The sequence below is a fragment of the Amborella trichopoda genome, chromosome 2 (genome assembly GCF_054954075.1).
Source record: "Amborella trichopoda isolate Santa Cruz 75 chromosome 2, AtrichopodaSantaCruz75HAP2 v2.0, whole genome shotgun sequence".
Classification (NCBI taxonomy): Eukaryota; Viridiplantae; Streptophyta; class Magnoliopsida; order Amborellales; family Amborellaceae; genus Amborella; species Amborella trichopoda.
This window is the reverse complement of record NC_142337.1, coordinates 2,971,619-2,989,191: the sequence shown is the minus strand read 5'-3', so window position 1 is coordinate 2,989,191 and position 17,573 is coordinate 2,971,619. Positions and strand designations below refer to the sequence as shown.

Here is a 17,573-nt window from a genome sequence, read left to right as displayed (position 1 = left end):
TATGGAAAAAATAGGAGGAAAATCTGGAGTTAGCCCATTAACTCATATGAATGTATGAGCCCAACGGCTCAGATTGAATCCAAACCGATCTGACAATCACGGATATTCGGTTGTGTTTGAATTTTATTTATTTTTCTACAAATCCAAATCACTTGATATTTTATGTGTGTATTTTTCTCATCAAGGCGCACCTAATAAAAATAAAAAAACAATTATTCGTGAAAATAAAAATGACAAAAATACCCCCTTGAATCTTTTCAGGGGTATTTTGGTCAATTTATTTCATGTAAAATATTTTTTGATATTTTTCAAGAATTTACCTATTTTTGATGAACATACTCCTAAAATTTCAATTGATTTGGATTTGTAAAAAATAAAATAAAATTTAAACACTACCAGATATCCATGATCGTTAGATCGGTCCATATTTAATCTAAGCTATTGGACTCATATATTCATATGAGCTAGTTGGGTTCAATATATATATATATATATATATATATATATATATATATATATATATATATATATATATATATATATATATATATATATATATATATATATATATATATATATATATATATATATATATATATATATATATATATATATATATATATATATATATATATATATATATATATATATATATATATATATATATATATATATATATATATATATATATATATAGTGATATGTGCAAAGCTCCCAATCAAATATTAAACTTTTCCCCATAAAAATCTTAGCTTGAATAACTTTTTAGGTACTCTTTTTTTAGGGATTTTAAGTCGGACGAGATTGGATTGTTATTATAAATAATAGGGAAATTTATCAAAGGAAAAAAGTTTATATAGAGCTGAGGCTCTAAACAATCGAATAAGAGCCTACATCAAAACTTTCATTAGAAGAGGTTGTTTTGATGCCCAAATATCCTCAAATTGATCATCACGACATCAAGATGCAGAGACATGGGAAAAAAATGGATTTCAAGTTTTGAAAATAGTGAATTTTGTAATGTATTTTTAGAGTGTTAATTTTCAAGATTTTCATAGATCTGTCGATCTACACTATTTTTTAAGCTTTAAACTTTATAAATAAAGATGAAAAATATATTTTAAAGCTATCACAAAGATTTTCAGTATTGAAACCACATTTATCGATACTATTTGAAAGTAGGTGATTGTTTGGGGCCTAGGTTCCTTTATTAAATTACAATTCATCTTTTTCAACTATTTAACATTTTATGGTTTTTACATTATGAGATTGCTACAAAGAGAACATTTATTTTTTGTGCAAAGACGACATGATAATTCTTGTCTTTTAAATTTCAAAATAGAAGAGTTTTATTGAATAAATACAAACTTTGTGACTCATCCTAAGCTATCTAATTTGACATCTAATGAGTAGAAACAGTTGTGACCTTTTCTCACGACGTATCATCTTCTTGTAGACAATCCCACTTGCCCTATTCCAACTAAAATCTATACCTTGAAATCTAAATCACATTTTTAAGAGCAAATAATTAACATGTTAGTATCTTTGACAAAATTCCCTTAGTAATATCAGGGCCAATCATGCGTGTGCAAATACTATATAATGTAAAGCATTAATGTTGTACTACGGAACCTCATCTTTTTTTTCTTGGGGAATATGTGGACCACTCGTAGATGGGTTGGGGAATACATTGAATCATGTCAAAAATGTTTTACATGTTGCCATTGGAGCTCTTGGGATTCCCTCCCATCTTCTCATCAGTGTAGTTTATTAGCCCCCTTCTCTCTCTCTCTCTCTCTCTCCCTCACATTTAGCAGTTGTATGTATGATTCTCCAGTTCCATTAATGCGATCTCTCTGATCCACATTTGTATCCATAAACCCCCACCTCTCTCTCTCTCTCTCTCTCTCTCTCTCTCTCTTTCATTTATCACTCTCAACTTGGTTTTATTTCATTCTCTCCCCATCTTTTGGTTTGTAATCGAATCCATTATCCTCCACTTCCATCCATACCCTCTCTCTATGGAAGCTCCTCCAAAACATCACTTCCTTCTCTTCCCTTGGCTTGCCTTGGGCCACATAATCCCCTTCTTCCGACTCGCTAAACGTCTCGCAGATGCCGGAATCTCAGTCACATTTCTCGCTCCTCCATCTGTCTTCCCCCGCCTCCCTCCTCTCCAACTCCCCCACCACCAATCTCTCATCACTTTCCACCCTCTCTCTTTCCCTTCGATCCCTGAACTCCCTGAAGCCGCCACCACTTACGACCTCCTTCCCCACCTCCAAACCCCTTTCAAAGCCGCCTTCGATGCCCTCCAACCCCTCTTCCACACCCTCCTTCCCAAGCTCTCTCCAAACTTAATTATCCATGATTTCACCTCCTACTGGCTCCCTCAAATCGCCACCACGTTTGGCATCCCCACAGTCTTTTTTAGCATCTTCAATGCTGCCTCAATGGCCTACCTCATGGTCCCCTATCGTTTTACCGGAAAAGCCTTTCCTCCGACCGCTGCCGACCTCACTTCATCTCCGCTGGATTTTCCCCTCTCTGCTATTTACTTCCACCCTTTCGAGGCCAAACAACAGGTAGGGGCTCATACATTTCCTGAGCCTGACATCCCCTGCGCTGAACGCCTCTTTAGAAGCATTTGTAACTCCCATATGGTCATCATCCGCTCATGTTATGAGCTTGAGAAGAAGTATATTGACTATATACAAGAAAATTATCAAAGTTATTTCAAGGAATGCAGGGGTGGTGGGGATGGTGATAAGAAGTTTTTGCCCATTGGGTTCCTTCCCCCTAGGCTAGGAGAAGAGGCCCAATGGAGCAATGACAGTGGAAGCTGCCAGAAATGTATGGATTGGTTGGACAAACAACCAATCAGGTCTGTTACTTATGTGGCCTTCGGAACTGAATGCCGACTAAATCAAGCTCAAACGAATGCAGTCGCAATTGGGCTCGAGGAGTCCGGTTTCCGCTTCCTTTGGGTTAGGAGAGTCCCGATCGACGGGTTGCCTGAAAAGTTGCCAGATGATTTTCTAGAACGGGTTCAAGGGAGGGGGCTCATAGTCGAGGAATGGGTGCCTCAACCCAACATCTTATCTCACCCTTCCATTGGGGTCTTCTTCTCGCACAGTGGGACTAGCTCAGTGATTGAGGGATTGACTGCAGGCAAGCGCCTCGTGCTCTTGCCTATGATCATCGACCAAGGCCTCATTGCGAGGCTCGTGGCTGATGAGTGGAGGGCAGCCTTAGAGATTGAGAGGGCCAATCTGGAGGATGGGAGCTTCACTGCAGAGTCCGTGTGCCGGGCTGTACAAAGAGCGGTCTCAGAGGAAGACGATGCCAAGACTTGGTCCAATGCCAAGGATCTACAGGCTCGGGTTTTCGGCAACACAGAGTTGGAGAAGCATTACTTGAGCAAATTCATCGATTGCGCCACCAAACTAGATTACAGTAAGTCCTAGATATTGTGGTTTTTCAGGCCTTTTATCGGGGTATCCATGAACAAGAGTGACAAGCTCAAGGGACGATGGCAAATTGATCCTTGTGGTGGGTTATTTCAACAATGGACCCTCTAGAGCCTTGTTATTTAAATGCTTGACTCTGGAAAAAATGAAATAATGAAGAAATCAAGTCACATTTAAAAGATAGAATTTGTGGAATCAAGTCATTTTCGTAAAGGAGAATGTATTTGGTAGTGAGCCAACTAACATACTTATATGCGTGGCCCTTTCAAAATCAATCTTAAACGTGGATTTTGGATCTAATATTTTAGAGCTTTTTAATCTCAACTATGGGGAGGATCATCAATCTGGAATTTTTTTCTGAAAAATTAAAATTAAAATTAAAATTAAAATTAAAATTTTATTTATTTTTCTCCACCATCCATTTTTGGCTTTCTAGTCGAAGAACCACTATGTAACGTCCATTGTATAGATGGGTGTTGAGGATTAAAGGGACGCAGAACAATAGATGAGTCAGCTAACTCACTATAAACTCAGTCTTTTTTTTTTGGGTAGATTAGTAGGGAATCCAACCCCTATCATTTTTAGAAATAATTAGCAGTTTCGAATGCCTAATAGCGAATAAGGAATAAGGATGGAATTTAGCATGGACATGGACCATACAGCGATTGAAAACTCAGCCGAGTCCATGTTATATATATATATATATTTGGACTTTTTATCTTATTTTTGGTTTAGTCTAGTTTTCACTAATTTTATTTTATTTTTAACAATGGTTCTTTTCTTTTTTTCTTTTTTTTTAGGATTTTCGTTTGGTCCCCGTACACTACTCGTGCGAGTCTACTCATACTTGCCCAAGTTACTCAGGCGGGGCTTCAGTCTTGAGCCTGAGTTGAGTTTGTGAACTTTGGGACTACCATAGCATGAAAATATTTTAACATCTCTCTATAAATGTATTTACCTATGTCAAAACCAAAGATGGCCCTAAAATTAGAAATGCCAAGAGTTCCCTAAGAGGATTTTCCTTCATGGAAATAATTGGAGCTAGTTGAGATAAACGGTAGAGGAACTACAAGTTTTAATTATTCCAAAGAAATTCTATTTATAAAGTTAAATAATCGCTTTGTGTGGAATTTGATTTTCAATTGAAATTGAAATTATCGTAAATGCACTTTTGATTTAATAGACATGCACAATGGTAAGCACTCCATGCCATAAAAAAATCATCCGTAGGTTTTGATGTGGCAATTGTATATAAGGTCACAATTACTTACAACCATCTATGAAATTTGATAGTTTGGATGTATTATGAAGTTCAATAAAATTTTTTTTTACAAGTTAGTCAATGGAATACATGTAGCTATCCAATTTCAAGATTAATTGTGGACCAAATTAATTGCGGATCACCTTGTAAGAAAAGATAAATATTTCATTTTATACTTTTCTTTTGATGGGATTTGTCTCTCGACCGCACAATCCTTTGGTTACCTTTAATGTGATATACACGCCTTTAAAACTAAACTGACACGATTTGCTGCTCCCGCATGAACATATTGTACATTCGTTCCATTGGGGTAAAACTAATGTTAGGGATTTTGTTTTTCTTTTTTCTTTTAATCTAAACTTTGGGGATGTTAACCCCTAGAACCTAATAATCGACTTAAAAGGAAATAAAATAAATTAGATTATAAAAAACTGTGCAAAGTTGTTCAAAAACCTAATAATTGATTCTAGGTTTGATTCCATTTTGAGTCACAAAATTGTTCAAAGTTCTTATACATTTTATAAAGATGCCAGGCCAACTGTATATTTCAAAATAAAAGGAATAAGTTACAAAAGGGCTATATAATGCACTATTGAATAGATAAAAGGATGTTTCTTAATAAAATTTGATAGTTATTGCTTCATGGGGCTAAGGATATCATAATGAGTATAAAAAACTCGAACTAGCCGACACTGTCCTTCAAAATGATTGCTATTTTCTATTCTTAAAGAGAAAAATGCCTCAATATATCTTAGGCTACAATTATATATATATATATATATATATATATATATATATATATATATATATATATATATATATATATATATATATATAGTATTTAGCGTTTACATATATTAAATCATAGTCTGCTGTTTGATTTTGGACTTGCCCGAGTCGATTGGATTCTAGACTTATGTTGAGTAGGCCAAAATGCCCCAAAATTGCTCGAGTCTCATTGTTTTCATAAATTTTAAAGAGTAATGATCCTATAAGACCCTTCCTCACTCAAGTGTATAGGACCCTAAAGGATCACCATTAAAGTTGTCACGGATCTCTAGAAAAATTATCACATGGGTGAGACTTAACTTTTCTATAAATCCGTGCCAAATTTAATGGTGATCCTCTAAGTCCTACACACATGCGTGGGGGAGGGTCATATAAGATCATTACTGATTTTTAAAACTTTTTTAATTAAAATTTGATGATTTCACTTGGATTTGCCCGGGTCAAACTAAGGGGACCCAAATTCAAGATCCCAACGAGTCGTGGCCCAAATCTGACTTTTTAAGTACTGAGAGTAAAGGTTGCAGCTTCGACTAGTTGGATTGTTCTAAAATGTGAAGACGAAGAGGCATGGCAACAATGGAGCTTTCTTAGTTGTTTAATTTGTGGGGTGATTTCTTGGTTGATGTCATCACAGCTTTATACATTTTTGTTTTGTCCCTTAGGCTCAATTTGGGTGAGGGAGGATATGGCTTCAAACACTTAGTTTGTCTAACAAAAAATTAGGATTTGAAGCTCTGAAATAAGTGTATATTGTTAAAGATTATCTGGACCGTCTATTTCACCATAAAAATAAGTCGTCATAGAATCTCAAGATCTATATTATTTTTTGAGTTTCAAATTTTATTGTCATTGTTGGAAATTGATTTTTTAGAGCGATCATGAAGATTTCTGCTGTTAAAAGTGTTTTATAAACTTTTATTATATTAATAAAATATTTCATTAATTGATATTTTCCTCGAAAGGATCCCCTTATAAAAAATAAAATTCATATCTACTCCGTTTGGAAGATTTAATATAAAAAATTTCCTTGATAGGAGTCCCTTGTACAAATAAAGTTGATATCAATTCGATTTGGAAGTTTTAATAAATATTTCAGTATTTATTTATTTTAACGTGATATAAATTTTATAAATGAGGTTAGGTTTTTGAAATCAGATAATTAGAGTAATTTTCTTTTATGAGCATAACTTTAAAATGTCATAATGATAAGTATTTTTACATTTTTATAAAAAAGACAATAAGATCCTTTATAATTTTCATGAAATATGTAACTAACTTAAAATTACAAGTAACTACATGTTTATATAAAAAGACAATATGATCCTTTATAATTTTCATGATATATGTAACTAACTTAAAATTACAAGTTGTTTATTTTTTGGAAAAGGTTCATATAGAGCCGAGGCTCTAAACAATCAAATTAGAGTCCACCTCAAAAATTTCACTAGAAGCGGTTGTTTTGATGCCCAAATATCATCAAATTGATCATCTCGACGTCAAGATGCATGGACATGAGAAACAAATGGATTTCAAGTTTTGTAAATAGTGCATCTTACAACGCATTTTTAAATGCCAATTTTCAAGATTTTCAGGTTTTTGTAGATCTGATCGATCTACACTACTTTTGAAGCTTTAAATATTATAATTAAAAATAAAAATATATTTTAAGGCTATCACAAAGATTTTCAGTATTGAAATTACATTTCTCGATGCTATTTGAAAGTGCGCTGTAATTTGATTGTTTAGAGCCTTGGCTCTATACAAACCGCATCCTTTATTTTTTTGATAATTACTTTTTTAAAAAATGCATTATAATATTTCATTAATATTTCAAAAATCCTTTGCAAATGTTAAATACAACTTTCAATATTTTTGTTTTTTATACAAAATTTTAAATTTTTGAAAATATTCATATGTAAAATAATTTCGTTTTATGAGCATAATTTGAAAGGAAAAAGTTTATACAAGGGTGAGGCCCAAAAAAATCAAATTAAGACGTGCCTCAAAAATTCACTATAAGAGGTTATTTTGATGCTAAAACATCCTCCAATCGATCATCCTACCCTCAAGATGTATGACATGAGAAGGAATATATTTCAAGTGTTGGAAATACTGCATCTTGTAATACATTTTCTAGATCATCAATTTTCAATATTATCGAGTGTTCATAGATCTGCTCGATCTACTCTATTTTTGAAGTTTTCATTTTGGTAGTTACAAATGAAAATAAAATTTCAAGTCATCACAAAAATTTTTAGTACTGAAATAACATATTCCACAATATTTGGAGGTGCACTTTATTTTGATGGTTTAGGGTCTTAGCCTTATACAAACCACACCCAATTTTAAAAGTGAGGTTCTTCAAATTTGATTAATATATCTAATTCAGTTTAATGTTATAATTATAAATAAAATTTTTAACAATTATTTGTGATCCACGTTCTAAATTTGATTTAACAAGATTCATATTGTAACGACATTTATAATTTAAATTTAGCGAAGTTCATAATTAGAATTTTTAAAAATAGTGTAGATAATTTATTAAGTTAAATTTTTTTTTTATCAATTATAGTTTTGAAAATGTAAATTGCACATAATTTCTTATTAACAAAAATTATAATTCCTTTTTTAATTAAAAATAGAGCTCAAATTTATGGATTTAATTAAATTATAAAATTAATATCAAACTTCTTAAGGCCACTTTTAGTGACAAGAATTTATCTATTCAAAATATCATTTTAAAATCAACTTTGAGGTGTGATTTGAATAATATAATATATTTTACAATTATTTTTAGTTGATAGGAAATACATAAAGTCATGCGTATTTTTAATTATTTATTCATCACTTTAGCGATCATATTAGGAGGTACGCCCAAAATTTAAAATAAGAAGTGTTGTGTTAAACTATACGATAAATGATTTGATCACAAGGACTTGATTTACTTTTATTCGCAGAATGTAGAAATTCTAACAAGTCTCTTATCATATGACTCAAAACCCTCATATCATCACTAATTGCATATACTTGACTATATTGATTTTCTTTCTCCTTTCAAAATAAAGCTTTCTTTATGTATGAACTTAGTCTGATTTAATTTTATATAAATTAATAGTTTAATTAAGTTCAAACTTATAAGTAGATGCATGTGCGTGTATGCACATGTGCATCTGTGCATGCACATGCGCATATATATATATATATAAAGGAAAATATGAGTTTAAAGAGAGAAAACAAAGAGAGCTGGGACATGAGAGATGGAGAGAATGAAGTGTGTTATTTTTAAAGAGAGAGAGAGATAGATAAAAGATCTAAGATAGCAATACAAGTGAGACTTTGGGTAAGGCCTTTCCCAATTAATTTTCTTAGTATTATACTTTTCTTGGTTCTCATACCATACAACCATATTCCAGACTAGGCTACTACATCAAATTCAAGTAGGAGAAGCCACAAATTATTGTTTTTCTTTTTTTGGGTCATTGTGTAAGACCAACTTTCACGTACATTTATATAATGGTTTATTTAAATCACATTTTCTAAAACAATTGTGCCCCACAAATTCTACATTTACGTCGACTTCTTTTAAATACATTTTTCTTACAGGATGAGCGGGTAGCATAATATAGTGCTTGCTAGTTCCAATAAAAATGATAATAAATAAATAAAATTTAAATTAATAAACAACTTACTCGAATATGTCTTTAAATCACACGAGAGACCTAAGGTTCCACACTAAATCCTATAAACCAAGCTATCGGGTGATAAAATACCTTGAGAGTCCTTTGAGTGAATCCCCTTCACTTCTTTTATTTCCTTATCTATTTTCTAGAGGGGTTAACCTCCTTTTATAGAAAATACATTTATTTAATAATTCTCACATTCATGGTTTATAGGAGTTGAGATCTAAGTGTAATTCCTGCCTTAATTCCCTTAAGTGTATCTAATTAGGATTAACAAGTTTGATAACTTGTTAATCCTATGGAATGAGCTAATTCGTCATTAGTTCACATGTGCACTTGAGATAATCCTAAAAATATTTTAGAGTCTAGAATTTTATAATTATATATGAAAATAGATTTTGAGATAATCCTAAGAATATTTTTTATCAAAATTACATATATTTTTTTTTAACATAACCAAAATTACATGTTATGATAAAATTTGAAGGTGCGCCTTAATTGGATTGTTTAAAGTTGCAAAACCTTATAAAAACCACACCCTAAATTATATGTTGTGGAGCATAACGAGGACTGTAGACTTGTCTTTTTCATTGGATTGTTTAAAGTTGCAAAACCTTACAGAAACCACACCCTAAATTATAGGTTGTGGAGCATAACGAGGACTGTAGACCTGTCTTTTTCATATGAATACATTAGAATGATGGACCGGCTGTCTCCACATGGAATCTTGTCAAAATATTTTACATTGAAACAATGTTCAAAAAAATATATTTTACATTGACAGCCCATTGTTGGAAGGCAAAGGGTTGGAGAAAACTGTGATCTCCGGCTATAGCCACTGCCAGATAATGCCGTTGACGAACAGCGCCGGAAAAAACCATACCGTGCAGCAATAGAAATGCCAGACAGGTGCGGAAAAAACAACAAAATATTAGTGTGGCAACTGATTGGATTGAAAAAATGTGTATGAAAAAATTGGATATATTTAAATTTTAAATTTTGAAAAAAATCCTATTTTTATAAAAATATTGTATTATAAAATTAGAGTATATAAATATCTAAAATTTCTTGAATACAATTATAAAATATTATATAGTGTGAGTACCCTAATATAACCAATAAGTAATAATATAATTAAGTGAATCAATTTAAATATCTAATAATTATCCTCTGGTTTTTGCCCTCTCTGTCTAATTTCTGCCCCCGCTCACTCTAGTTTCTGTCATGAAAGTCTCTTATTTAAGACTATTGAAGAAGATCATTGTGACTACGAGCCGAAGGGTTTATCTCACTCTTCAAACTCTTCGCTCTACCCAACTTCCCATTTTTACAGAGAACAAGTAAAAGTACTATACACCACTAGGTTGGGCTCAGTTCCTTGGTTTTTCATCAATTGCAAGAACCTGAACCTATAAGAAACTCTATTTGTTGTACACAAGCCCTTTATCAATATACCAAATGTGTACTCATCAACACAAGTTCTAGATTTGACCATCTTTTGGGTGTGTGTGGTCATTAAAGACTTTATGAGTACTTGTAAATGAATTTATACAGTGAAACATGAATTTAGTGGGAGTGTAGCCTCGTGTAGACCATATTAAGCAGACTATGATCGTTGATACCGGACTGCGTCTGGTTGGCAAAATCCCATGTTACATGGGCATAGAAAACAAACTGATAAGGGGTATAATGTGTTGATGAGGTCGGAGTATACCTGGAAGAGTGAGCCTAGGGATTGTATGACCCTTGTGTATGATGGAGGCCTTCAGAGACAGGATCAAAACCTCAGATGCGTATCATCACACGACATGCACATTGATAGCCGTTTTCGGGAAAACGAACCACCTTTTAGGGTGAAGCGTTTGCATGTACCAAAGATAGCCCCTATACACAATCGAGTAATGGATTACATCAGGTCTAAGTGTCATTGGTTTCGTCTCTAGGGGAGAACTTGAAATCCATAGATTGAGACTACGACTCTTTGCCCATTGGCTAGACTTTGATGATCCACTAATGATCCCCTGCATGAACTATGCGTCATGGGAAAAACTGGATTGGTTTGAGAAAGCAAGCATGGACCGTGATCCACAGTAGAGGGTGGAGTGCCCCAGTGTATATTTATTTCTAGACTATATGGATCATTTTTCTATCAAAGTATTTAACTATATTTGTTTTAATGATATATGACTTTTAGAATTGTTATTTGAATTTTTCTAAATATCTGAATATTTTCTTTGTCAAATTTGGATTTGTAAAAACAAAGATATTGATTTTACATTGATTTAATTATTCAAATATGATTTTATGAATTTTTTAAAATAATAATATTTATTTAATATTGTTATATTGCTTGGGAGGCCTGATAATATAAATGGGCCCACCATGACAATTTGGGTGGGGGGCCACTACGTGCCATCTCCACTGGCTCTTACAGCAAGCAGCAATAGCTACCAGTACAACTCTGTAAGTACAACAATAGCAATCGTTCAGTCTGGAGGACCTCACTAGTTTTGTCTATCAGTACAGCTCTTAGAATCACTAGTACTAGTAAGCTAGCTACCAGTATAGAGCTACCAGTACTACTCGCTTTGTAAGTCCACTAGCTATAAGGTGGCGCGCCCCACCTTGAGGGCTTTCTAATTTTGAAGAGCTCAAGCTCTTAGCTTGAGGTTTAAGTAATTTGTATTTTGGAGAGGAACTTTTGAATCAAATTTTAGTATGTGTTAGGAGGCTTGAGCATAAAATAAAAAAGCACAATATTATCATATATTAATTTTTTATTTGAATTAGTTGATAGGAAAATGGTTTAGAAAGTGGGGGATAATGATTCTAGCACTTTCTATATGATCTTGATGGTCTATCAATAGAATTGACGACTCATATCTTTTACCTCACAAGTCACCCAAGATCAATTGTGCATATTTAATATCACATGAAGAGACAAGCCATAGAAAACTTAAAAAAATGCTAAAACCATTCAAGCACTATAAAAATGAGAGTACTCTACCCAAATCTCTACACCTATACTTTATGTCTCTCTCTCACATACCCAACTAGGGGGCACACCCCACTCTTAGAATATCTCTCTCTTGGAAATTTTCTTTCTCTCTCTGTAAACTATGGGGCATGTCCCACTCTCTTGCTCTCATGGAGTTCTCTCATTTCTCCCATCTCTCATCTTGTGTTGGGGCTAAGGTTTAGGGTGTAGTAAAAGAAACTCTATCTCTCTCAACTGTGATTGAAAAGGGGTTCATGTTCTATTAGTTTGGTTTGACCTAAACTTACTTTCTCAGTTGAGATTGAAGGCTGACCATTGATCGGGTGCCGTCGAAAGATAATAATGTGGTGTGAGTGTAAAAAACAGATTGAGTAATCTTTCGTACCCTCTTTTGTTTCTTGCATATTTATTTTATTGTATCTTTTGTTATTCCCAAACATAGTTTGTGTCTATCTTTTATATGGCATCAAGTTTTGAGATCTTAGATTTATTTCTTTTATTTTATTTGAAGTTGATTAATTGTAAAAGAACTACTTGCGAGTGATCTAAGCCGTAATATATATATATATATATATATATATAAAAGAATATATACTCTGACTAGATTACACAAGTCATTTCACTTTTGCATGTAAAAATCCTTGGCCACATGTACATTCTCCCTCACGGAGACATTGAGGATTGAGTTGTACACCCATGGATATCAATAGAAGACAGAGAGATATTTATATATTTTGATCACCTTGTAACTTCATTGATTTATAGTTAATAAAAGTATGTGTTGATGCTCAAAGACTGAGAGAGACCCATCCATTGAGCATTACTTGATTCTGTCTATAATCAATGTTAATTAAAATCATAAATAAAAGAATTACTTCTAAAAATCACAAAAAAAACGCATTGTTCAACATTTCAACAAATCCAAATCAGAAATAAAATAATGTTTAATACAAAAAATATGAATTTTACATAGTTATTTTCCACAATAGCTATTGAGTTTACGACCATATTCAATGTAAAAGTCATTCATTCTTTATTTTTATTTTAAAAAAAACCATACTTTTTGTATGAAGCCACAACTTTGAAGAAGAATACTGGGGTAAAGTTTATCTTTCACTAGATAAACCTAGCAGAGCCAGGATAAACCCAATATTTGGGGAAACAAATTCTTGGGCACGGAATGTATTTTTTTTGGAAGATAATAACACGACTTTTTAGGTTAGATAATAATAGAAATTTCAAGAAAAGGAAAAAAGGGTATAGCTTTCAAAAACAAACTTTTTTGCAAGCAATAAAAAGAAAGTTCTATTTTGAAAAAGTGAATATAACACGATACTTTATGTTCGATAAAAATACAGATTTCAAAAGAAAAAGAAAAAGTCAGATGGTTCTCGAAAAGAAACTTTTTTGCAAGCAATAAAATGAATTTTTTTTAACCGTATATTGAAAAAGTGAATATAATACGATTTTATAGGTTAGATAAAAAAGAAATTTGAAAGAAAGGAAAAAGGTATATAGCTTTCAGCAAGAAATTTTTTTACAAGCAATAAAAGGAAAGTATTTTTTATACTGAATTTTTTAAAAACGTGAATTTAACTTGTTTTAAGTGTTTTTCTCAAAATATCATTTTTTCCCCTATTTTTTAAAATACATGGTTTTTATGAATCCATGTAGAAATGAGTCACATCTTAAAAATCTATTTTTAAGATGAATTTTTATCTGGTTTTAGGGACATAAAATCTTTAATATGTTAGAGATCATGAATATGAAAAAATAAATAAATTTTGAAAATTAAAAATAATAATTTTATTAAAAAAAAATTTCAACTATTAGTTTCAATTATTTTCGACCACCTATTTACATCCATCTTTAAGATAGATGCTTTAGACCTTGGGACCGCAGACTTAGAAATGTGGTCCATGCCGCGTGAAACAAATTTCCTTTTAAAATGACACATTTTTAAGCGTATAACAAAAAAAAAAAAAAAAAAAAGGCAATTTAATAAAAAATAAAAAAAAACGAGTTTATTGTTCACTCAGAATCCTACGCATTATATTATAAGAGAGACTCAAGACCGCCACCCACTCCCCGAGGAGTTTATTGTTCACTCTGAATCCTACCAATTATATTACAAGAGAGACTCAACACACCAACTCCACGATACAAAGATTTTGTATGAAGACGACACAATTGTCAATTGTTTTATTTTAACGTGTTTTTACCGATAGAATTATTTATATCAATTGAGTATTATATTTATCTCTTCCCCATCAACCAACCATGTGCCCCTTCCCATCTTCCTCACCTCACCTCCAAAAATAAACAGGAAAGAAGAAACCTCTCTCTCACATGGAGGCTCCCCCAAAGCAGCAGTTCCTGTTGGTGCCATGGCTGGCCATGGGCCACATCCTCCCCTTCTTCCAATTAGCGAAGCGCCTCGCCGACGCCGGAATCTCCATCACCTTTCTCACTCCTCCCTCTCTCTCTTCCACCCGTCCCTGGCCTCCCCCCTGAAGCCGCCACCACTTACGACCTCCCCCTCCACCTCCACACCCACCTAAAAACCGCCTTCGACGCCCTCCAGCCCTACTTTCACACTCTTATCCCCAAACGTAGTCGTCCATGATTTCAACCTCTACTGGCTCCCCAAAACCGCCGCCGAATTCGGTGTCCCTTCAGTCTTCTTCAGCATCTTCACCGCCTCGGTGGCTGCCTACTTCCTCTCGCATACTCGCAAAGAAGGGAATCCTCACGTACCAACCGCTGCTGAGATCACAACTCCGCCACCGGGTTTCCCACCTTCTGCCCTCCACCTCTACCCCTTCGAGGCCGAGCAAATCATTCACGCTTACACCCTCCTCGAGTCGAATGCCACCATGGCCCACCGCTTCCTTCAGAATATCTCCGATTCCGATATGGTCATATTCCGATCATGCAACGAGATGGAGGGGAAGTTTGTAGAGTTCTTGGAGAAACAGTTTGGAAATGGTTACAAAGAAAATAGAGGTGAACATGAATACAACAAGTACAAAAATATATTTACCGTTGGCATCCAAGCTCCTCGGCCAGGAGATGAGCCACCACTGGTTAGTGGTGGTGAGGGAGGAGCCATGAAACCCTGGGTTGAAGCTCTAAAATGGCTGGATGGGCAGCCAGATAGATCAGTGACATATGTGGCCTTTGGCAGTGATTGTGTGCTTACACCAGCCCAGATAGAGGCAGTCGCACTCGGGCTCGAGGCGTCAGGCGGCCCCTTCCTCTGGATCAAACGGACCCCTCGACATGTGGAGATGGGGGCCGGTGCTGGGTTGCCGGACAGGTTCGAGGACCGGATCGAGGGGAGAGAGCTGGTGGTCACGGAGTGGATCCCTCAGATGAAGGTCCTGGAGCACCCTGCGGTCGGGGTGTTCTTCTCACATGGAGGAATAAGCTCGTCGATCGAGGGGCTCGCGTCGGGGCAGAGGCTCGTGGCCCTCCCGATACAGCTCGACCAAGGGATCAATACGCGGCTCGTGGCGGTGGAGGTCCGGAGGACAAACTTGGAGGACGGAAGTGTCAGCGCAGAGAACGTGTGCGAGGCGATACAGAGGGCTGTGTCGGAGGGAGATGACACAGAGACATGGCGCAATGCCAAGGATCTCCAGGAACGTGTAGTCAAGAAGTTGGAGCTTGAGGACCAATATGTGCAGGAGTTTATCGAACGTGGGGCCTTGTTGACACGTGAAATGGATCTCCCTCTACATGAGTAGTCATAACGAACCTTTTTTTTGTTTTTTATGTTTGACAATAAGTCGCAAGGACCATTCTTGGTTTGCTTGTGTTTCTCTTTTTATTATTTCCTTTCCTAGAGTTGGTCTTTACCGTGCTTTCCATTGTCTTCTTGCTAGGCTCTCTCGGGGTGGTGGCATGATTTACAAATGCATCCATTTGTTAGGAATATGATGAGAATGATATAAAAGATGGTTCGCTACAAAAAAAAAAAAACCAAAAAAAAGGAAAGAGGAAGTGATTTGTGAATTATTTAAGAGCCGATGGGGCATAACTGGGTTACGTCGATGCAGAAACAGACCTACTGGGTCAAGGTCAAGTGCAACCAAATTAAATCCGTTTGGCCGAGTTATACATGTGGTGATTTCACCTACCTTCATCACGGTTCAAAGTTCATCGTACAGTCACGAATATTCGATAATTTTTTATTTTTTATTTTTTCTATAAATCGAAATGACATGAAATTTGGAGCGTTTGTTCATCAAAAATAGGGAAATCTACAAAACAATATTTTGCATGAAAAAATTAACCAAAATACCCCCGTCATTATTCAGGGGTATTTTGGTTAAGTTTTTTTCAAGAATAATTTTTTTTTTATATTTTTATTAGGTGTGCCCCACTAAGATGTACATACGCTCTATATTTCAGATCATTATGATGTGTAAGAAAAGAAAAATGAAACATTACCAGATAATCGTGACCGCGTGATGAAATTTTGATAGTGATGAGGGTAGGCGAAATCACTGTTCATTTTTGCCAGGCGTTGGGAAGACTTTTCCATATATATATATATATATATATATATATATATATATATATATATATATATATGGAAGTGGATTCTGTATACTCACTAGCTGATCGCTATAGTAAACGCCAATGGCCCAGATTGAATCTAAGCCGATCTGACGATCATGACTTCTTTTTGTATTTTAACTTTAATTTTTTTTTATAAATCCAAATCACTTGAAATTTTAGGTGTATATTCTTTTCATCAAAATGCACCTAATAAAAATATATAAAAAATTAATCCCCAAAAACAAATTGATCAAAATACCCTGAATCTTTACAGGGGTATTTTGGTCACTTTTTTCATATAAAATATGTTTTTTATATTTTTCGAAGATTCATCTATTTTTTATGTACACATTCTCCAAATTTCAGATCAACTCGATTTATAGAAAAAAAATTAAAATTCAAATACTACCAAATATTCAGGATCATCAGATCGGCCCAGATTGAATCTGGGCTATTGGCGTTTACTGTAGCAATACACTCTTGGGTTGACAGGATCTTTTTCCTATATATATATATATATATATATATATATATATATATATAGAAAAAAGTTCTTGTACACCTATGGATGTACCGCTATATATATATATAGAAAAAAGTTCTTGTACACCTATGGATGTACCGCTACAGTAAACCCCCAACGGCCCAGATTTTATATATATATATATATATATATAGGAAAAATTTCTTGTACGCCCATGGGTGTACCGTTATAGTAAACACCCAATGATCTGGGCGATCTGACGGTCACGGTTATCCAAGAGAGTTTAAATTTTAATTGTTTTTTTATAAATTAGAATAATATTAAA

General features: G+C 34.2%; 1 protein-coding gene across 1 annotated transcript; it reads left to right on the top strand.

Annotated features, from left to right (window-relative positions):
• Nucleotides 1-1,826: 1,826 nt before the first annotated feature.
• LOC18435940 (uncharacterized) lies at nucleotides 1,827-16,045 on the top strand. The gene is given in 5 exon segments (XM_088857578.1): nucleotides 1,827-3,463; nucleotides 11,144-11,280; nucleotides 14,525-14,675; nucleotides 14,677-14,781; nucleotides 14,783-16,045. Coding segments are annotated over 5 exon segments (3,000 nt in total). The 5' UTR covers nucleotides 1,827-2,021; the 3' UTR covers nucleotides 15,948-16,045.
• The last annotated feature ends 1,528 nt before the right edge of the window (nucleotides 16,046-17,573 follow it).